The sequence below is a fragment of the Musca vetustissima genome, unplaced genomic scaffold (genome assembly GCF_032173495.1).
Source record: "Musca vetustissima isolate MV318-11 ecotype Yass unplaced genomic scaffold, APGP_CSIRO_Mvet_v1 utg50210, whole genome shotgun sequence".
NCBI classification, from domain to species: Eukaryota; Metazoa; Arthropoda; class Insecta; order Diptera; family Muscidae; genus Musca; species Musca vetustissima.
In genome coordinates this window covers 57,516-82,629 of record NW_026873305.1, presented here as the reverse complement: position 1 = coordinate 82,629, position 25,114 = coordinate 57,516, and the positions used below count along the sequence as shown (strand labels likewise).

Sequence of the window (25,114 nt, the reverse complement as noted above, 5' to 3'; positions counted from 1 at the left end):
AGAATGATGGGCAAAAATATTTTTTGAAAATGAGTACAAAAATGTACTAAAAAGTTATAAATATTATGCTTAATAAAAATTACAATAGGATCTGTAGGAATAGAAATTGGAAACGTGGTCGATTTCACTATTACAAAGTCTTTGCAATGCATTAATATATTATTAAAGTTAGTATTGAAATGGTACTAAATATTAAATTATAATGGAAAGGGCATAGATTGAAATCTTAAACATAGTATGAACCTTAACTTTTTCAAATAGAATGATATGCATACATATTTTTGAAAATTAGTACTAAACATTTCACCACACCGAATGGTAAGGAATATAAATATGCTAAATATTTATACTTAGAGTGGGTATCATCTGTACGCAAACAAAATAGTGTATTGATAAAATTGTTTATAAAATGGGCATGAAAACTACTAAATATTGTACATGGGAAATGATCGATCATTGGTAGAATTTGGAATTCGTGTACATTTAAATTTTCGCAACTTTTAATGGAAATCTTCCCTATATGAAGGCAGAACTTGTCGTTGTAATTATAAAAAAAAAATTAATGTGCAAAATATTACTTTACAAATTTATACTATAAGGGTACACAAGTACCATGGCAAAATAATAAAGGTAGTCTTATTTCATTTTCATTTTTGTACCTGAGCCTGTTCAATAAATACAACCATGCGTCTACTCAACGTGAATGTTGTTGTTATTATTGATTGTCAATAATACAAAAATGTTTGTTTACGTTTTGTTCTTAATTTATTTAATTCGAAAAAGAATGAACGAGTGCAATAAAACTCAGAAAATATTTTCCCGGACAAAACAAGAAGGCGATGAGATAAGGAGAAAATCAAATAAAAAGGTCCATCGTTTTGAACCTCGGAATATGGGTATTGATATGAACTACAAAAAAGGATCGCAAAGCTCGCAGAAATGAATCTAAATCAGAGGATATTGGTGAAGCGTTACCGCTTACTCCAACGTTACACCAGGAAAATATTCAATCGTATTGTGTTAATGCTCTTGTTTGTGAACAGTAACAACAGACCATCCTTGCAACGCGTTGCTCATTTCAAGACAGCCCATCAGCCGGAATCAACTGGTGTCATTGTCGGAACCTTGACCGAGTATGTCTATTAAACCGGCCAAAAGGATTGTACATTTTAGTGACCCAAACTGTTCTCGAACAAATCTTGAAGGCTTGTGGTGAGGTAATCATTTCCGATCAATTGGTATTTGAAGCCACACAATTGTTGCAAGGCAAACGCATCGCACGTAATGCTTTGAAGAATTTCAGAAGGGCATCAACACACCCGCCCCTACAGTCGTTCCATGGATGATCCAGCAAGTAAACAATATGTGGATGATAACACCACCAAATATTTATTTGAAATTTAAACTTACACGTTTTACAACCACGCTGAATCAAAAAAAAAAAAAAAAAAACAAAAAAATGTATTACAAATAATATAAAAGAAGTAGAAATTGTCAGAAGTTCTAAGCCTATGACATATATATATATATATTAAACTAAATCTGACTTGTATGCTATACCAGAAGGAGTGAATCGACATTCTTTGAACTTGATTTCTTGCAAAAAAACTTCATTACTTATCTTCATTATCTGTGCAACCACATTATGGACTTAATTCCTTCAGATCATTTCTAGAAATAGATATTCACTGGAATTAATAATAATGCAGGAACTTACTTTCGGGTTCCAGGCCCATAAACACAAATCAACAATTTGCATGTCATTTCACAATAAAAAGTAGATTTTGGAATGTATTTTTAACGTCCATTAACTTTCATTTCAGAAAATTGAAATTACGTTTTTCCATAAAATAAAACATTTGATTACAATTTACCAAACCAAATGTTTTTAACTGTGTGTATGGATTTTCCATACTATATGATACCCATCACCACTATATGATACCCATCACCACTATGGGTATATTAAACAGGACTATTAACATAAAATTGGATGAAATAAAATATGTGATATTTATCTAAATATGAATCTACCTAGATCCATCCATAAAGTATGTAAATCGACTTCAAACAAATATAAATAAGCCATCCGTCGGGTTATGTCGGTACTTCTAGAAAACGCAACTACGTAATTCTATGTTCAATTTTGTACGTTGTGCAAAATTTGATGTCAATCTGACTAACATGAGTAGTATGATGCCCAATTTACTTGTAATCGGGCGGAAGCTCTATGGAAGCTCTATTCAAAATTTTAAGCGATTTCAAACAAACTTGTCACAGGTTAGGTTAAGCCAAATTTCGTGCAAATCGAAAGATATATAGCGACTTTGGTGCACCATTTACAAAAAATCGGACGAAACTATATGTGGGATCTATATCTAAATCAGGACCGGTTTTCATGAAACTTATCAGACATCATTCTAGGCCCAATTAAGTACGTTATGCCAAATGTCGTGCAAATCGAAGGATATGTAGGGACTTTGGTGCACCATTTACATGAAATCGGACGAAACTATATATGGGAGCTATATCTAAATCAGGACCAATTTTCATGAAACTTGGCAGACATCATTCTAGACGTAAATGATTTGGTTGTACCAAATTTCATGCTAATCGAAAGATATATAGGGAGTTTGGTGCACCATTTACATGAAATCGGACGAAACTATATATGGGATCTATATCTAAATCAGGACCGGTTTTCATGAAACTTATCAGACATCATTCTAGGCCCAATTAAGTACGTTATGCCAAATGTCGTGCAAATCGAAGGATATGTAGGGACATTGGTGCACCATTTACATTAAATCGGATGAAACTATATATGGGAGCTATATCTAAATCTGGACCGATTTTCTCGAAACTGAGCAGACATCATTCTAGGCTCAATTCAGTACGTTATGCCAAATTTCGTGCAAATCGAAAGATATATAGGGACTTTGGGGCACGGAACTATATATGGGAGCTATATCTAAATCTGGACCGATTTTCTCGAAACTTGGCAGACATCATTCTAGGCTCAATTCAGTACGTTATGCCAAATTTCGTGCAAATCAAAAGATATATAGGGACTTTGGGGCACCATTTACATGAAATCGGACGAAACTATATATGGGAGCTATATCTAAATCTGGACCGATTTTCTCGAAACTTGGCAGACATCATCCTAGACCTAAATGATTAGGCTGTACCAAATTTCGTGTAAATCGAAAGTTATATAGGGACCGTTTACATAAAATCTGTTAAATATATATATGGGAGCTATATCTAAATCTGAACTGATTTTTCCCAATTTCAATTGGGTTCGTCCTTGGGACGAATAAGTGACCTATGCCAAATTTCATCCAATTCGTATCATAAATGCGACCTGTACTTTGTTTACAATTTAACATGGACAGACAGACGGACGGACGGACATGCATAAATCGACTTAGAAAGTGATTCTATGCATATTCTCAAAAGGAACACTGTTTCTATCTCGTTTCCTTTTGCCTGTTACAAACATATGCACAAAGACATAATACCCTGTACCACAGTGTGGTGAAGGGTATATAAAGAAAAATTGGTCATATGTGAGCATGAGGTTACCTTATTTGTTGTATCATGACAAGTACTAAAAGGTACTACATATTTTACCATTAGTTTTAAACTACCAAAAGAAACAAGAAATCAGGGATGCAAAATGAAAAATGTGAAAAGGTACCAAAAGAAAAGCCTATGTGAAAAAAAGCTGACTAAAATCTGAAATGTTCTTAAACATTTATAGAACATACGTAAAAATTCATAAGTCCATATTAACTTATATTGTGTAATGTGGTTTTGGAAAGATCCCCTAACGAAGTATCGGGCGTATGCTAGTATTATAAAAGAGCTGCATCCATGTGTTTAATAGTTCATACAGTCAACGTTCTGTATAACGAATACTCTCTTTAACGAGTTCGGGTATAACGAATGAGCAAAATAGTCGACTTTTTACACTGACTACTGCATACAACGAACGTTTTCCAAATACAAAGCGCTTATGAATTAAATTATTTTTGCAAACCTTTAATAGACAAATCTTCATTAAAGTTTTTGTTAAGAGAAAGTGCACACACAGCCGTCTTTGTTTACACACATGCCTGACATACCGCTGTGTATGTAAACACAAAAGTAGCGTAACTTTCTAAATGTTGTCATGAACGTGTTAATATTTTCAAATAACCATTAACATTCGTACAATACAATTAGTTATTAGCTTATATTTTCGACCATTTATCACTCATATTTAATTTATGTGCAATATTGCCAGTTTTTTAATGCAACTGAAGCTGAGATGCACCCCTAACTCTGGAATTATTTTAGGATATCTCTACTTTACCACCAAAGATTGGGTAAAACTGGCAGAGGCAAACAAGTTTTTGTATGTTTTCTCTCGATTTGTGACTTTGCAAATTTCACGGCCTTCGTGAAATAAAATTCATACAAAACGAGATGTAGGAATACACAAGGCTTATGACGTTTTTCAACCTCGTATCCTAGTATATCTTGATGAGATTTTACATAAGATTAGGTAAAATCTTAATGACTGGGTGATTCTGTAAAAAATCTCACGCTCAAAATTTTTTGATATTTTTTTGTTTATGAGAATTTAAAGGAACATTTTGCTGAGTCTTTATACATATAGACTGACTTCCAAAATATGAATTGCTTTGCATTCGAACAATACATCCTTTTTCATAATGCAACAGTACCAAATATTTACATTGCATACTATTTCAACATGTCGCTGCCACGTAAAAAACAATCAGGCATCGCTTTTATTGTTGGCTTACGCACAAAAAATGAAATATCCAAAGAAACCAAAGTTTATGATAGATTCGCAAAAGCTTGATTTTAATAAATATATTAATATTACACATATCAAATAAGTGTATTTTTAGCGTTGTTCATTGAAAAGATTTTTCTTGTTTCTAATTTTTTGGGCAATATTAAAATACATTTGTTTTCTTCTAATTATCAAGGTGTATTTAATAAGGTGTAAGTGACAATCATATGGTTTCAAACTTTTTTTCTTTTTGTCTGAAAAGTAAATTGTCAAACACATTTTTCGACGTTACATTTTCATTTCAGTTTAAAATATTGTTTTTAGCTTTCAAATACTCATTCATAATTATTAAAAATGCGAATGTGTATAATTTGTAAAAATAAAGAAATTTGTGGGAAAATACTACATGGTTCACCAAAGAGTCTATGTTGTTGTTCGATTTTCACGAAATAATACATAGCCTTGAGTTGAAATCCGTTCATCTAAATGATGCACCAAAAATCCAAAGTTTGTCCGATGGCGACGAATTTGTGCAGAACATTAACATATGTCTATATAGTCGGCCCGTCCGTGTTTTCCACACTGGTTTTCTTATGAATACTAACTAATTACATTGAGATTGTGTTACGTAGCCCGGGTTGGAATCAGTCCACAGCTGAAGGTCTATAGCAAACAAAATCCAATTGACCACCCAACTTATCTTTTCTTTCCGAGAGATTTCGAATAATATTTAACGCGTAGGATTGTTCTTAACACAAATATCTCAGGAACACAAGGTTCAGATTTAGATATAGCTCTCATATATATTTTCGTCCGATTTAAGGTAAATTGTGCACCAAAGTCCCTATATATCTTTTGATTTGCACGAAATTTGGCATAGCGTAATAAATTAGATCTAGAATGATGTGTGTTAAGTTTCCTCAAAATCGGTTGAGATTTAGATATGTGTTAAGTTTCCTGAAAATCGGTTCATATTTATATATAGCTCCCATATATATTTTCGTCCGATTTAAGGTAAATGGTGTACCAAAGTCCCTATATATCTCTCGATTTGCACGAAATTTGGCGATTTTTGGTGAATAATACACCAAACTCCCAAATGGACAAAATTATGTGTGATAAGGTTTATTGAAATCGGTTCAGATTTTGATGTATATTGATATATATTTTCGTTTGATTTTATGTAAATGGTGCACCGAAGGGCCAATGTTTGTTCGATTTACACGAAATTTGGCAGAGGGTATTAAATTGAATATTGAGGGATAACAAAAACAAAAAAAATGTATGCAACGGAACATCTCTTGTATGTACCCAAAGTGGTGAAGAGTATCATATAGTCGGCCCTGTCCAACGTTTGTCTTTACTTACTGGTTTATATTAAAATAGACTTTGTTGTAATCATTTCACTTGCGGAGGATATCGAGATAAAAAACCTAGAACATAGGGTTCGATAATGAAATATAACCCGAATTTAGGCCTAGCCCCTGTGTGGGAGATACCAAAAGGAGTGGACCGATATTCCCCATTTTCGAACTTGAACTAAGTTTGGAAGAAATAATAAGAGGGGAAAATTTGGACGAAATTAAATTTTTCTGAAACAAATTTGGCCCAAAGAAACATGTGGTCTGGAACCAATATTTCGATGAGGCACATTTTCACAGTGTCAAAGTGTATACACCCTCATTTGCCATAAGGCTGAAGGTTTAATTATCCATTAAAAATTTCTGAAATTTGTATTATGGTTTGCATAATCGAATTGTAGGAATGTCGGTATAGGTCCACAATTTGGTATTTTCCCTATATTTTCATTTCAAGTACCTGTCAGTACATCTATGGTGGAGGGTTGTTCGGTTGTTCATTTTAATTATACCCGGCCCACAGGTTTCTTGTATCGCATATTCAGATTTAGTAAAAGGAGCTTTTTGTATTGGCATCTTATTTTCAAATAAAGGAGGGTGCGAAAAAGGGCAGCCACCAAGTCCCAAAATTACTTCTGTCACACCTTCTTACAAATTGGAAAGATGCTGTTGAATGCTTAACCGTCCACGAAAGAATGGGATATGCGATGATGAGGATTCAGGACTTTATATCGAGCATGAAAGATGTCTCAAAATGTTTAGAACATGCATCAGATATATTGAAAGGACAAAATTATAAGGTTAAAGTGGCCATTGAGATAATTTTATTGTGTAAAAAGGAAGACATCGCCTTGGGGATTACACCCAAAAATTCAACATACCAGAGTTCCAAAATACAGAACAAGTTAATATAACTAAATGATGAATACAATCAGAAGTCTATTGTTAAAGAAGTGAAAACTGCTGTATTATCGGTTTTAGCGGATGAAACTATACATATACAGTCTCATCCGCTTTTTGACAATGTATTTAAAGGAATGTTTCCTTTGCTACCTGGAATTAGAAGGATAAACAGAAAAATAATTTTCGACCGTCATAACAAACACAGTAATCAGTTTGGGTTTGGATAAAAAATTAAGAGGTCAACAATATTACGGTATATTTTCTACAATTTTGGACATTTACACATTCTTTAGGAAATCCAAAAGGGTCTGCTACATTGTGTAGAATATTTTGAGAAGCAAGTAAATCTTTCAAACGACTACATTCATATTATGAAACACGATGGGTTGAGCAGCATGATTGTGTACAAATATTTAACGAATCTGTAGAAGAAATAGGGGAAATGGTAAGATTTAACTTGGATTTATTTGTAAGAAGTTGAAATTTCAGTGCCAAGAAAGCTTAGTACGCAAATGTAGAGGTCAAATGTAATGAGTTGGAACTCCGAGTATTTTTATAGAACTACATAATTTGTCACAGGTTTGGACAAACCAATTGTAAATATGACAAGCAGATTTCTGAAAAATGAAATGAAAATTTGACTTTTTTCATTTCACATGATTTTCCATAAAATCTCAAATTCCCAAAACGTGGACCGATATTTATATCGCATTTTTGGCGTGGAGAATGTGTATAAAATTCTCAAAATACTGCAATTTACAGGATAAAGTTATATGTAGGGCTATACCTATGGGTGATCAGTATTGATTACATCGTGTAGGAATTACCGAAGGGGCTATGCCTAATTCAGGACCGATATAGCTCTATTTCGAACCCAACATTTTGGTTATGTATCACAATACCTTTTTTCACCCTAATTATTAAATAGGTCCTAGACTAAATGCGGGTCTAGGCATAAATGCGGGCCGATATATGTTATTCTCCAACCTGACGTTCTAGATTTTCATTTCGATATCCTCCGAAGGTAGAATGATTACAACAGATAGCTAAATCGACTAAATCGCCTTAGAAATCCGAACTTTATAGGGTATAAACTGACAAATTCGAGCACTGAACATCCCCCATACTATGGTGGAATGCGGTATACGGAGACAATCCCAAAACACGGAACAAATCAGTTAACTATTTTAGTATAAACCATTCCATCCAAATCGGATCATAAATGCGACCTGTACTTTGTTCACAAAAATACATGGACGGACATGCGTAAATCGACTCAGAAAGTGATTCTATGCATGTTCTTAAAAGGAACTATGGGTCTATCTCTATTCCTTTTGCCTTTTACAAACATATGCACAAAGACATAATACCCTGTACCACAGTGTGGTGAAGGGTATAAAAAGTGGGTTATATGGGGAATAACCCCAAAAGGGGGCGAATATAAATAATTTTTGAAAGGGAGATATGTTATCAAATACGACAACAAAATACAAAACTACATGCCCAAAATGCCGAAAATTGGGGATACCGTCTACGAAAACAAAATTGCACAATTGTAAATCTGCCGAATCTTTTTCCCCAACTTTGGTTTGAATCGGTTGCTTTATTCGCATGATATTATAAAATGCATTTTCAGTAAAATTTTGTGGGGGATGTACCAAAAGGAGTGGACCAATTTTCCCATCTTCGAACTTGATTTGCGATTGAATGAAATATTGGACATACCATTAGCCTAATCCTGCATTTATGTAAAAATTAAAAATGTTGAACCTCCACAAAATGTTCAAAATTGTGGAAAACATTAATTTTATAATATCAATCGGACGGACTATCCGATTTGAACCAATCTTGATCTAGGCTTGGTAAAGATAATAGGCTTTGCAAATTTTGCTTCATTTTTGGGGCATGTAAAAGAAGGAATGTACCAAAAAATGTTCAAAACTCTGTACAACATATTGTCTGTACAAACCTAGATCAAATTTGGTTGAAATCGGATAGTCCGTCTGAATGATATTATAAAATTAATGTTTTCCTCAAATTTGAACATTATTTGGGGGAGGTACCAAAAGAAGTGGACCGATATTTGCAATCTTCGAACTTGAACTATGTTTGGAAGACATATTTGGATTAGGTCCAAAGAAACATGGAGTCTTAAATAGCCTTATGGCTATTTCATTAGCCATAATGCTGAGGGTATAAATATAAGATGGACTCGTAAAAATTTAGCGTTATAATCTCAATCCCAAAGTGCAGTCAAAATGGAGATGTCGCGGCACTTCATCTTTCAACGTATTCCGCTAGATTCCACACTTTGGATACGGTATATGTGTCCCAAAATCCAGAAAACAACCCCTCCAAGCCCAGATCTTAGTCCTAATGATAATTTGTGGTCAATGTACAAGAAAGAAAGGCTGAAAATATATTTAAAAACGCTCAGCCTTATAAAATGTGCCCCATCAATATATAAGTTTTAGACAAGAATCAGCTTCTTTTTACTACGATAACAAATATTCTTTTATGATTTCAAAATAAATAAATAAAAATAAACGTTCATTAATTTCACACAAAATGTCAAAGGAACACAACATCACGTTTTGCCTTATATATATTTTATATCTTGCGGAACTATATCCTATTTGAAGAGTTGCTATTTCATATTCATTTCAATAAACACTAAATTTTACTATTGTATTTTGTGAAAATATAATAATTTCCCTTTTTTCTTATTATGAAAATCTCACATGGAAATAATTATTGTCTTTGTTTCATCAATTCATAAACCAACATGCCTACATACATATTTACATTTTATAGTGGTCCGTCTATTTGCTTTGGCGACATTCGTATTTGACGGGACAAATAAATACAAATATTTTGCCGTTATCAGCTTTGATAACGTTTCAGTTAATTATAGTTCAGGAAAACAATCACAGATAAAGCTGATTCGGAGGTATAAATTGTACTTTCTTTATCGAAATGAAATGAAGCAGTTGCTGTGGGGACACAAAAAACGTTGGTTTTGAAACAAAAAAAAAAAAAAAAATAAGATTAGAGGTTAGTTATTATTTCTTATATGGTATCTTTTGTAGTCGGAAGGTTTGGATGGAAGACGATCTTAAAAAGTAAAAAAAAAAATAAATGAAATGCTTCATTTTGTAAAGTCTATTGTAAATCGTGGTTAACCTGTTAACCCAGGTTTTAGCTATTGCTCAACCCGTTTCAGAACGATGCGTTCAATATAATACGATTAATTTCTATGGCGAAAAATTTCGTCATGACCAGGTTAACTTCGGAAGGGACGATAATTGTATACCTTTCAACTTGAGGTGGACACTCAAAATATCTAAATATAGAGTAAAAAGCTCTCAGGAGAAAATGAAATTACAAATTAAAGACCCACAGGTTGGAAATTGGACTAGGACATACTAAATAATAACGTGTAACTAAGCCGTTAACGTTACATAAGGGCTCTAGACGACCCATATTGATCTCTTTTTTGTAGGATAATTTGCCACGAAATATGAACCAAACATATATAATTACAGATAATTAGATTTAAAATAGTTCGGAAGTCCTCAAAATACCATAAAAAGTGGATAAGTGTTATAATTTTTGGTAGGAATATTTTCTACTCAATGAGAACCCAAAACGCCAAAGCCTTATCTTCTTTGATTTCAAGAGAACGACACATGGCCAGATTTGTCCAAATCGACATAGAACTTTATTCTAGTTGAGAATAAATGTATTTGAATATTTCATGGTGTTGCAAATGAAATGATAAATTTAATATACACTACCTTCAAGAACACCATAATAAGGAAAATTGAGGGGTACCCTTATATGGGGCCTATCAACAAAAGGGCATCTTTGAATCGCCATAGGATTGGAAGGTGGAGTGGAACAAATGGGTCTCATCTTCAAACTTGATCTATTATTGGTTATGATAATAGTTTGTGCAATGTTTGGTTCAAATCAGACTTTCCATTAGCTTGATATAGGATTTATATAGGGGGAAGTACCAGAAGGAGTTGACCGATATTCCCCATCTTCGAACTTAAACTAAGTTTGGAAGAAATATTAATGTGTCTCGATTATTCCCTTCGAGAGTTATCGGACGCACCAGCTAGCTAGACAGACAGACTGACATGTATACATTTTCTGAAACGGATTTGGTCCAAAGAAACATGGGGTCTAAAACCAATATTTCGATGTGGTACATTTTCACCGTATCAAATTGTTTATACCCTCATTAACCATAAAGCTGAGGGTATAAAAATTGTGTAAAAAACAGTGAGGGGAGCAGTATAGTCGGACGGGGCCGACCATACGATACCCTACACAACTATCACGGAAATCTAACTTTCTGCGGATTTTTATTCCGAGCCTGGCAATATTTCCTGATAGTTCCACCCTCTTGCCCGATTAGAGGTCAACAGTACCACTTCCTTACACTGACATATTCTCCGAATATTACTAATATTCAGTACAGCCCTTCTAATTACTTGTCCAGATTCCCTTGACCGTTGATTGTGTTGTGATGTTCGGTTTATAATTGTGGCCTATAGACCGACTCGAAAAAAATCATTTTTCGGTCCACTTCATCCCAAAATTATTATCTGATCATCACCGAAAATTATAGTCGCTGTCCTTGACCACTACTGGAACCTCATGGAACATTTCAAAGCGATAAGCTCTATATTTCCGCCCTCCAGTGTGGTAATGGGTTACTAAATAATATCCCAGTACGTAAGCACCTGTAAATATTTAAGTGTAACTCCCACATATGAGACATACGACCATATTATTGGTATCAATTTGAAGGTCAACCACTCCTCTTGGATATGTTATCAACTTCTCGGGTCTTTGTTCTTCATGGGTAAATATATATGCTATAGAATATAAATTTTGTCATTTTTCACACAAAAGTCAGGGTCCATTTGACCCGCTAAATATTGACCGATCTTTATCAAAATAGACATGCTTATTCTTTGGCCCAATCCCCTTCTCCATGTACAAATTCGAGATGTTTGGGCCATAATTGCAGCCTCTGTAGCGACCAGAAAATCAGACAAAAATAAAGTTTTTGGTCCATTTCATCCCCTAAATATTAACCAATCTAGTGGTCTTCATTGGCCAGAACCCATCCTATATGCAAAATTTCGTGAAGATTGCTCCATAACTGTGGCCTGTATCGTGTTTACAAATTATAAGTGACAAACGGACAGACGGACGGACACACATGTCTTGATCGACTCAGCTAGTCGAGATATGACGATCGGTATGCTTAAAGTTGGGTCTAGGATCAATATTTCGCGGCGTTACAAACTTTTGGGGCTGCACAAAGCTATAATACACTGACAACATAGTTGTGTAGGGTATAATTATAGTATCTCATCTGTTGATGACCGATTTCGATCAAACTTTCTGTCAATTTTCGGTGGTGAGAAGGCTTTTATGAAAGAAAAATATGAGAAAAATCCGCGAAATCTTGCAAAAATATTTTGAAGTTGGCTGTAATAAAGAGAAAAAAGATAACAATATGTAAGATATGCACATTATTCGCGATCGTATCGAGATTTATTAAACTTGAAAATAAAAGTTATCCTGTGTGAAGCAATTTTCAAAGTATGTCCCAATTTATATTAGGCGAGTTTACTTGCGGCAAGTCTTTGACTGTAGGAGAGAGGGGCAAGGGGAATAGAAATGGAAAAAAAATTGCTCGTACCGACAATTTTCTGGTAATTCGTTTTGTGTATTTCGTATTTGTTGACATTTTATATTTATTTAAATGTGAAAAAACTATTGACATCAAATGAAAAAGAAATATTTTCAAAACCGAATTGCCTTGTATAGACGCATGGAGCAAGTTCAAAAGGGAACGATAATAATTGTCGCAAGTAAACTCGCCTATTATAAATCAGGACTATGACTATTGGTTTGTCCATGGGAAACATTTCAAAGTCGCTCTCTGAGTACAAAATAATTTGAATAGTTCAGAAACGCAAATCTAGTAAATATGCCAAAATTAGATGGCAATACTTCAAAATCAGCCTAACAGCCAATCAGAAGTAGGCATTCCAGTTTACCATTTTTACTCGGCCAAATTTCTCTCGCTCTACTAAGATAAGAGTAGATCAAAAAAGATCAGATATGTTTATATCAAAACTTCTAATTTTGTAAAGATTTTTTTTTTTATTTTCCAATAGTAATGCTGATTATCGCTAAAAATAATGGTAATGATCGTATTATTAGTATTCCCGTCAGATATTCTACGTTTTGTCTTATCTTCTACTGAACCTAAGCTCTTGGAAATTAAAGCACAATTTTCATAATTGTCAAAAAAGTGTAATATTTTTGGACAATGTATTTTCGGCGATAACTTGAAGTGTGGGTGACAGCACAGGGCTACACAAAAATGTGGACCTACATATGTAACCTTCAACAGCTATTTTTTCAAATGTTTCCTACTAAAAATAACATTTCAGAATTTAGAGGTACGATATAAAATTGAAATTTACTCGTAAAACCGGTTATCCGGCGCTTTTTATATTGGGGAAATATCAAAACTTGGCCTTCTACTAAAAATTGTTTGGTGGAATAAGTTCTACCAATTTATAAACTGATATACCACACTTACTAATATTTCGGGTTTTAAATTTATTTATTTTAGGTGGGCCTGTAATAAGAATCATGCTTAATATATTGGGGTACCAGTAAACGAAGGGTTTCAGTCACTTGGAAAATATTATTGATATATTCAGGTAAATTTGGATGAAATTATGGTAAAATAGAAGAATAACTCCAATATTTTTTGTGAAGTTTCTTACATTAAATTAGTAAATAAATATTTTTCTGTTTTTGTTAGTTTTTAAAAATTGAAACAGCTAATTTTTGCATTTTATATATGTACAAAGGTATGCAATTATAAAAAGACAGTAAGGAAAGTAGTAAAGTCGGACTGTGTCAACTACATGATACCCTTCATCACTTTTGACATGAAATTGATCGAATTTAAATATGTGATCTTTATCTATATCTAAACCGACTAATATCAATCCCTACACATGTCATTCTGCAACCTATGCTAAATTTTGTAAATCGATTTAAATCGAACTTGACACACACTATTCGGTATGCTGCACTGTTTAAAATTTAATCTCCATTGATTATTGTACAATTGACATGAATAAGTTGAATTTATATATGGAACCTATGATAAATATAAATTAATATATGGAACCTATGATATATATATGGAACCTATATATATATATCCTATATATAGGAGGTGTATCTAAATCTGAAACGATTTTCGCGAAACTTTGCACACATCATTCTAGACTCTATTCAGTAAGCTATACCAAAATCGAAAGATATATGGGGACTTTGGTGCACCATTTACATAAAATCGGATGAAAATATATATGGGAGGTATATCTAAATCTGAAACGATTTTCACGAAACTCGTGTGCTGAGTTTCTAGAGACTATATTTCTAGAGGCTTTGGCGCACCATTTACCTAATATCGGGGGAAACTTTATATGGGAGCTTTATCTAAATCTGAACCGATTTCCTCCAATTTCAATGGGGCTCGTCCTTGGGCCAAATAAGTGACTTGTGCCAAATTTCATCCAAATCGGATTATAAATGCGACCTGTACTTTGCTTACAATTTAACATCAACAGACGGACGGAGGGGCATGGTTTAATCGTCTCAGAAAGTGATTCTATGCATATTCTCAAAAGGAACCATGGGTCTATCTCGATTCCTTTTGTCTGTTACAAACATATGCACAAAGACATAATACCCTGTACCACAGTGTCGTGAAGGGTATCGGTGTCCCAGACAACAATAATGTTATTTATCGATAGCTGTCAACATTTTTAAGTATTCGGTCATGGTACAACTATAAAAGGTAACTGATTTGAACAAAAAACAAATGCCATGTTCTGACGGGCATACGAACAACGTAGTTCGCACTCAGAATTACGTACATGAATTAACCCGTTCATACAACACTATTCCTAAAACGGCATGTACATTAGAACTTTTTACCGGGTTAACCTACTTTATGAGGATTTATTTGACATATATGCAAAGGAATTGACAATTGAAACCCAGTGAGTTAACGACATCCGGTTAAGTGTAAACGAACTATTATTCATGTCATCAGAGTTTTTTATTTCAAACTTTTTGTTTCTTGTTTTACGCCAAAATTCTAACATATTTACATGAATCACATATGGATCTAAATAGAAAAATTAATTATCTTTCTCCTGACTATAGTATGAACCCATATATATTTACTTTTAATTCATGTTTTCCATTTTTTCTGAAAATATTGTTGTTTTCATACATTTTTATATTTTCTAAATTCAAATGTTACATGTAAAAATTTGGAGATTTTTTTGTTTGAGTTTCCCCAAATTTGTTTCTTGTTTTGTACGCTAATTAGAACCAAGGGGAAAGAAATTCATATTGCATTATGTAGATAACAAAATTTACATCCTGCTGAATATATAAAAACTAGACAATTTTTTACTTTTCATTCATCATTTTCAATTTTACTGAAAAAGTTTGAAAATTTTATAAATATTTTCATGCTGTTAAAATTAATTTATTTTCGATAAATACTCTCAATTGTTAGGGATGGGACAAATTTCTTGGTTATTCAGAGAGTGGTTCGAATTGAACAACGTACAAAAGTCGGTGTTCGCTCAGACAATTTTGTATGGGGAACTAAGTATTTACTTCATAATTAAGGGTCGAACTACGAATGAGAGAGCGAACAACGCTCGTCTGTACATGGCATAAGGGAACTGATGAGGATCAGTGGCGTGATCCGAAACTATAGTCTTCCCTGCCTTATCCCTCGGCAAACAATGCCATACATTCCCCACTAATAAATAGTTGTTTTTTATAAAAACAACAAACTGGGATTCAGCCTGACTATTTTGCAAAAACAAAATTCATTGAATAATAGTACGTTTACATTTAAACGGATTTCGTTAACCCAGTGGGTTCCAATTGTCAATTCCTTTGCATGTATGTCAAATAAATCCTCATAAAGTAGGTTAACCCGGAAAAAGTTCTAATGTATATGCCTAATGTATATAAGAAAGATGTGGAAGCGATTGAAATATAAATTTGATATATTTTTATTCATGTTTTTCAAATTTTATTTTGAGGATTCGAAAATATTTCATTTTCAAAATAAATCAAATGGCATTGACACTAGTATAACTTACAACAACAGATTTACATGTGATTGTTGTATCGTTTGTTGTACAACAACACTTGATGTTACCTTCTATTATTATACCATGGTATTCGGTAAGCACAATTGGCGTCTCCGTTACCTGGAACTGACATTGATTGTCCGCCATTTTGTCATTGTTATCAGTTACATTAACATTACAAACAAAAATTAAAATTTAAATAAAATAATTTTCAAGAAACTAAAATAGACTAAATTATGGTTTGTGTATTAGTTACAGGTTTCATAGTTTGTTATATATTTTTATTCAAAAGGGGAGATAATTAAAATTAACACGGCGTGCCAATTCGAAAATCTAGTGGAGCAGCTTGAGAAGAATCCGGCATTATCCAGAATATTTCGGAGAGGCACTACGCTCAGCAATATTAAAGAACAGTTGCATTAAATGGATATAAAGTACAGAATGGCCATAAATAAGACTGGAAATAAATCTACTGGCGGTGATGTGTTTAAACAGACACACTTAGTCCCTTAGATGTAGCTGTGGCAAATCTGATGAAATTCGCTAAACTAATTGAATCCTGACGGCATGGTTAAAACTCAGGCAGTTCATACTTGTTGGTGTCTATATAAACGATCAGTAACATCTCCTCAATAAGTCAAATTTACTTCTTGCCCATTAATTTTTTATTTACTATATCTAGGAAAATGCACCCACAAACAGTAGCAATATTTTTGCATCTATAACATCACCTCAATCAACTAATACACCATCACCTAACAGTAACCAACTGCATTAAGTGTTTTTCTTGACTATGAAGGATTATTCAACCAATTAGACACAGCATTAGTAACGACGTCAAAAGTATCTAAGAAATATTTTTTGCACTCTCCCATTTTTACTATGTACCTTAAGGTAATAATTTAATGTTAGTCTTCTTTTTGAGTCAGATAGTAATTTTCTTTTTCGCGGTCTTTTAATTGGAATTGTTCCAATAAAAGTGTTTACATAAACTTTTTTTGTTCCCAATGCATGTTCCAAAATTCTTTAAACAAAATTTTTCTATCATTAATCTCCGCATATTTCTTGGCACCATTTTTTACATCTGCATCTAACGTAAATAAATCTTATCTAAAATTGGTTCTTCTTGTGTGATTTAATTTCAGAGAACTTCAGAACCCAGAAGGTACAGACATTTACAGTAATTTTTGTATATAGTCCATTACGCTTAAAGGCCAAAAACGAATGTATGCGAATACAGTACTATTTATTGACATTTTTTTTCCAAATTCATACAAATTATTTGTTCTTTAGTCCACATATTTTCCATATTTTCTGTGCATACAAAAATAACGTTGCATAGAAAAAAATTGCATATAGTCCACCCTATTTTTATATATTTTAAACTGGCATAGCATTTATATTTCTTGAAACAGTTACAGTCAAGTCAAATTTGCTAGATTCAAAGAAGTTGCAAAAATGAGTAGACGCGTTACGGAGAAAAATTTTAAATTATTAAAAGACTATGAAGAAAATGGATTGAAATGTGGACTATTGAGCACCAAATACAAAGTAGACAAATCAACATTTATAAAATAATAAAAAAATAGTTCTAAAATTAAAAATGCTTCAAATTCGTGTAATACACCAAAGACCACCATGATATTGAAAAAGCGCTTCATATATGGTTTAATGAAATGCGTGGCTGTTTTCCTCACAATATCAGCATTGTGATGACGAACTGATTTGAGGTTTCGGACAAATCTGTTGAATAATATCATAATAATATTCATGAAGTTTCCATTGAAATAATAAGAACATTTTGTACGGACAACGAAATTGAACAAAATTATTTTTTAATAAATTTTAAATTTTAAAATCGTTTGTTGTAAATTCGATAAAAACGCGTACTAAGGTTACAGAATTATTTTAAAAATTTTGAACAATTCACATTTGATTCAAACCTCCAGAGGCTTAAAATGGATCTCATAATTTTTTTCATTACAATAAGCTTTCAACACATTTGAATTAAAATAAATAATATGTATTTGTGTTAAACTATTGATTTAATTTAAATAAATATATGAATTTGTTTTTAATAAAGTTTAGTTTTATTTAAAAAAGTACATACGTTGTCTATAGCCCACGAAATTCGGATATAGTCCTAATTCGCTTATAGTCCACAAAAGTTGTGCAACTATAGTTATGGGCTATAAGCGAAAACTACTGTATATAATAAATGGTTTCCACTGCCCCATGTGTGTACCCTTGATGGCGTGGAAAATTAAACATGAACGAAGGCCTGCTCTTAACATCCATCGAGTTTATGAGTGATATAAACTACATGCCAAAGGAAGACAAAGTGTGTGTCATTACACACTGAGTCTTTTGAATACTTGGGTCCAGCGGCATATTTACATTCTGAAAGCAGCCAGTTTTATATGATTTCGACTGTAAAATTATTTGATGTGGGGGTTATTGAAGCACTACAAGGGGCTGCTGTTATAGTGTCTGACATGGGAACATTAAATCGTAAGTAGGGTTGAAATTTTGGCACATATTAATTGAACAAATATCTTTAGATTTTATATAAATATAAAATAACCTGGAATCTTCGAAGAAGCACATTAATATTTAAAGAATTCTGCACCAATACCTAAAACCATATGGATTCGATTGCGACCCGCCGTTTAAATCAAGATGTGTTAGAACATTTTTGCTATGAGAAGATAAGGGGTTTACCATCATCCTTCTCTGCATATATGTTTATGCAGAACTATGCCAAACTATTTATTCACCAAATATTTTATAACCATGACTTCATTACAACTTAATCCTCAAGAGAACATTGAATGCAGAGAACATTAGAATAAAATTTTTTATAAAATGTGGCGATTGAAAGCAATATTGAGTAAAATTTCTCTTAAATATTATTAATGGAAGAAAATGAGAATTATTCAGCGGAATTTAATTAATTTAATATTTTTATATGTACATAAATCATAGCCTAGGAAGTGACAGAAACAAATTCATTGAAAAAATTGCGGTAAAGTTTTCAATAATGTTGATTTTTGTATTAATATAAAAAAATGTTAAGAAAACGCATCAACGCTGATGTACAAAGCTACCCAACTTTGATTGAAAGTAACTTCAAACTTTTCTCTTTACACCTTCACATAGAGTTGAGTAGTTCCGGAACGAACTAGTTCATTGGAACTATACCGAGAAAGGAACGATGGGAACAAGTTCCAACTCTTTAACTCTTCCAACATGTTCTGACGGGCATTCGAACAACGTAGTTCGCTCTCAGAATTACGTACATGAATTAACCCGTTCATACAACACTATTCTTTATTCATGTCATCAGAGTTTTTTATTTCAAACATTTTGTTTCTTGTTTTACACCAAAATTCTAACATATTTGCATGAATCACATATGGATCTAAATAGAACAATTAATTCTCTTTCTCCCGACTATAGTATGAACCCATATCTATTTACTTTTAATTCATGTTTTCCATTTTTCTGAAAATATTGTTGCTTTCATACATTTTTATATTTTCTAAATTGAAATGTCACATATAAGAATTTGGAGAAGTTTTTGTTTGAGTTTCCCCAAATTTATTTTTTGTTTTTTATGCTAATTAGAACCAAGGGGAAAGAAATTCATATTGCATAATGTAGATACCAAAATTTATATCCTGCTGCATATATTAAAACTAGGCAATTTTTTACTTTTCATTCATCATTTTCAATTTTAAATTTTTTTTTCAAGCTGTCAAAATTATTTATTTTCGATAAATGCTCTCAATTGTTAGGGATGGGACAAATTTCTTGGTTATTCAGAGAGTGATTCGAATTCAACAATGTACAAAAGTCGGTGTTCGCTCAGAAAATTTTGTATGGGGAACTAAGTAATTACTTCATATTTAAGGCTCGAACAACGAATGAGAGAGCGAGCAACGCTCGTCTGTACATGGCATATAGTTCATTTAAAATAAAATGAATCATTTTTCTGATCTCTTTTCTTTATTTCCATATTCTTCATTCGTTCCTTTTTCAAATGCTGCCACATTGTTAACAATATATAAAAACACGCTCATTAATTATTGTGTAAAGAGTTAAATTTTATTTTTTTGTTTTAAATATTTATATTTATTTAAAAAATGATTATCGTCCTGCATTTGAATCCTGTAGCGTCATTTCATTTTTTGCAAAATTTTCAATCATCAACAAATCAGCACGGAACTATGTGAGCAAAAAATAAAAAAACAAGATGAACGATGAAATAGAGAGATTCAAAGGAAATATATAAGGGTCGGAACTATATGGAGCAAAGGAAATATAAAAAGCAAAGGACCTACAAAGACGAAAGGAACTGTATGGAGTAAAGGAACTATATGGAGCAAAGGAACTACATTAGGGGACTAGTTCCTTTTTAAAAAGAATGAGAAAGGTCGATCCGCTGCGTGAACTAGATTGTCCAATTCTACCATCACATAAAGATAGTACAGCCCCTTCTTTGCGCATCATTCTGTCAGATTTGTTTTTATAGTATCAGCAAATATTTTAAAACCCAAATATTTTAGCCCACAAGAGAACATTGAACATATTATTTGATTATATTAATATATAAATGAGCTTAGTGTTAAATGAGTGAGTGACTGACTGACAGATCATCGCTCAGACGAAACGGCTGAAATTTTGAGTGTGGGTTATTTTTGGTGTGTAGGCGTGAGATAAGGTTAGGTTTATGGAAATTCGAACTGGAAGGGTACGAAAAGTACTAAAATGTGCCAAATATGGTACCCTTTGTATTAGGCGGACGGGAAAAGTAGAGGTTTGGAATGTGGCTCACAGATGGCAAGCTAGAAAGATGTACAAAAGTGTTTTTTGAAAATTCCACCTATAAATGTACGAAAAGTAAAACACTTCACTAAATTTAGTTCTAATTGTATATATATTGAACATATATAGCTAAAATCTTGAAATTGTATATAGAATACAGATTGTGATGTGTTGTTGATGTATGGAAATGGTTTAAAAAATCAGGTATGGTCCGTATGACGAATTTTAAGGTTTTCGACTGTCAAAAAGGTGTAAACGTCGAAAACGTCATATACCTGTATAAAATGTAATAAATTTAGTAAACGTCATTTATTTGAATATTATTACCATATAGAGTTATTTTCAGGAATATACATTATTTTTACATAAATATGAGTATTCCTTATACCATAGACAGACGACAGCCTTAATTTGCATTAAAAAGTTCTTAATTTGAATTAAAATTTACCCCTGACAGACGAGAGTTTCTGCATTTATGAACCAGTTTTTTGTTTCAAAACTACTGTTTGTCTGTGTGTAGGAAGAAAATATTGACATTTCTTTACAATATTTTTTAGGATTACATCTTTCTGAAATTGATACATGGCAGGAAGGAAAACTAACAGCTATAATGAAGATAAAACAGCTCCAAATTTGAAGAAATGTTGAATTTTGCCTTTATTTTTAATTTTTATTTTCGTAAACGTAAACAAATTTGACAACAATCAATTTTTATTTCTACAGCATTGCCATATTGAAATTGCTTAATTCAGTATAAATTCAGTTTGATTTTGTGCATTAACAACACATAAAAATGAGGATAATGTACAAGTTAATTTGAATTAAGGCTGTTAATGCAAATTAAGGCTGTCGTCTGTCTAGGCTATTACTAGAACTTATTAAAAAATTTTAAACTTTTTGGAGAATAAAATTTGAAATTTGATATGGATTTCAGTAAAGCATACGGAATTTCCAAATTGATTAATGGAAATAGCTATTTTGTCAAAACCCTAATGGTTTTGAGTGGGTTTCCGACGTTTCTGACGCATGTATTATACGTCGGAAATGTATGTCATTTACGTCACTGCTTCTGACGGACCATCTCTGATGTGTATGAAAATTACTAAATGGTACTAAATTTCGTACAAGTTATATTAAGGTGAACATATGGAGCTGAAGTCTTAAAATTGGGAATTAAAATGACAGTTAGAGTGTAGGAAATTCGTACCTATGGGTACGAAAAGTATTAAATTTAGTATACTTTTCGATTTTGGGGTAAAGGCAGCTTTGGAAATTCGTATACATGTGTACGAAAAGTACTAAACGGCATTAGTTTTGGTACACTTTGGATTAGGGTGAACGGAGAGAACAGGAAACAAAAAAATGGAATGATGGTTGCTGTAGGAGTGTAGAATTGAGATATGGAAGTATAGTACTTATGTGTACTAAATTGTGCTATATTTGGTACAACTTGATTATGTGTGAACGGATAGAGCTGGACTCCAGAATTTTGGAATTAAAATAACTTTTGGGGTGTAGGATAGGGGTAGTTTAGGAAATTCGTACTTATGGGAACAAAAAATAATAAATGCAACCAAATATTTTAAATTTGAAAATTGAGATTAAAATGTATGTGTACCAAATGGTACTAAACTTGCTGCAATTTACATTTGGTTGGAAAAGGAAACCTGACTACATTATTGAGGTAATTGGAATCCTGAGATTTGGAATTTATAATACTGTTGAAATGTATGATTGATCTATGGAGACTGTTTTGCAAATACGAATTTGAATACTAACTGCACTTAATTTGGAACAATTTAGATTTGGGTAATGGAGAGAGCTGGAAATTTTTAAATTTCGAATAGTCACTACAGTTGAAATGTAGAACTGAGATATGGGGGTAGTTTTTAAAATTCATACATATGTGAAGTAATCGGTACTAAATTTGGTACAATTGGACTCCTGAATTCTGGAATAAAAATTACTGTTGGGGTGTATGATCGTAGTTTTGGAAAGTAGTACTTATGGGTTCGAAAAGCATTACATTTGGTAAAAGTTATATATGTGTACAAATAGAGCTGGAATCTTGGATTAAGGTAGTTCTGGAAATTTGTACTTATGTGTACTAATTGGTGCTAAATTTAGTACAATTTGCATTTTGGGTGAACGGGTAGAGCTTGAAACTTAAAATTTAATACATTCAGTGCTGAAATCATAGTTGGGCAGACGAGCTCAGTGAATCAGTAGCTGTTTGACCGGCAATGAATGAACATGTGCATGGGTGTACTCATGCTTTTATCATTTTTTGTTTGTACACACAACGAAATAAACGTTTCGTTTTTTAGGTTGCTGCTACGTTGGAAAACTATTTTAACACTAGAAAGACGGGAATTTTGTATATACCTATATTGCCTAAAATCGGTCAAAATGACCTCATTCTGAAAGAATTTTTATTGTGTAAAGAAAATTTTTTAAACTAATTTTTTAATATTTTTTACATTATTTACAATCATACAAAACGTTGTTATTATTTGTTTTCGGTGGTAGGGCTCTCGAGTTTCCCCTTTTCAAAAATAAGAGCGCTGACAAAATGTTCGAAAAAGAGGAAGTCTTTACTCTAAGAGTGAAATCGAATGGAAATATAAAGTTTATTTTTCCCGATTTGTATGTTCGTTTGTGTTTCTAGAGTAGCAAACGGGTTTCGATGTTGTTGTACTGATCTGATCATATAAGAAATTTACTTTATACAATAATAAAATTAGTTTGATTATTTAATATTTCAGAAAAGGTCAAAATGACCGCTTTCAGGCAATATAGGTATAGCACATGTGAATACTGGGAATGAAAGAGGGGAGGAAGCAGCTACTATGATTAATAAACGTAGTTCTATGTGGTACAAAAAGTCACCAAATTTCAAAAGGCTGTGTCATAATATACACAATTGTTTTTGTACTTGAAATTGAAAAACGGTCAAAATGACTGCCTTCGGCAATCTAGTGTTAAGATATCAAATCCGTTTAACAACATCCAATGTTTGTTATGTTGCAAAGGTTAGACGTTTGCAGAAAACATTTTAATACGTATCATAACGATATAAATTGTTTGACAATTGAACAAAAAACATATCTTTATGAAGACATGCAAAAGTTTTTTCTACTAAAAATAAGAGAATGGTTGGACAACATAGGCAAAGAAGATAAAAATGATAATAGAAAACTGAAGCACAGTGTATCTAGTGCCATTAGCCTTGACATTCTTAGGCAAGGGAGACCATTTTCGGAGAGACCTTATGTTAAAGGTATTATAGTAAAAACCATGCAAACGCTAAAACAGGGACTCAAAATCGCAGAAGTTCTTCCCCTGTCATAAGCCAATTATTGATTTGTATAAGATTTGTAGATGAAAAATACTGTATTTTTGAAAGTAGGTTGACAGTCGAGCCTATATGTGCTCATGCAACTATAAACAATATTTGAAATTGTATATCAAAAGCTTCTGCTGTAGATTCTAAAAAATTAGCTGGCGTTTGCACTGATGTTGCAAATGTTATGGTTGGAAAACAGGAAGGCTTTATTGGAAATTTAAATAAAAATGGCTACTTATTTGATAAGTTCCACTGTGTAATTCATCAGCTCGCTCTAGCTTCTAAAGCTACATTTACACGATTGAATGCATTTTGACGTCTTATCAAAATTTTGAAAATCCATTTTGAAGTGCTATTTACACGTTTCAAAAATTTGATCAAAATATTCTTTCAATATATTTCAAAATATTTTGATCAAAATGTTTTGAAGCTAATTTACACTATTGGCATTTTTATTGAACAGCTGTTTTGATTATTTTGAGAAATGGTTTAGTATTAATAACTATGGACGACGACACGGTCATCATATCATCAGCATTTTTAATATTGGAGGAAGAAGTAGCTGATAAAAACGAAAAAAAGAAGAAAACAAAAGCAACATTGGGTTCGGCCTTTTCTTTTGGAAGGTGATGGA

The 25,114-nt window shown here is 32.6% G+C and overlaps 1 protein-coding gene across 1 annotated transcript in view; it reads left to right on the top strand.

Moving 5' to 3' along the window:
• The first annotated feature begins 939 nt into the window (after nucleotides 1-939).
• LOC133323863 (large ribosomal subunit protein eL18-like) overlaps nucleotides 940-25,114 on the top strand; it is a 47,109-nt gene continuing 22,934 nt past the window's right edge. The window contains exons 1-2 of the mRNA XM_061532767.1: nucleotides 940-1,133; nucleotides 1,206-1,212. Of these exons, the coding sequence (XP_061388751.1) occupies nucleotides 940-1,133; nucleotides 1,206-1,212 (201 nt within the window). The remainder of the gene's footprint in view (nucleotides 1,134-1,205; nucleotides 1,213-25,114) is intronic.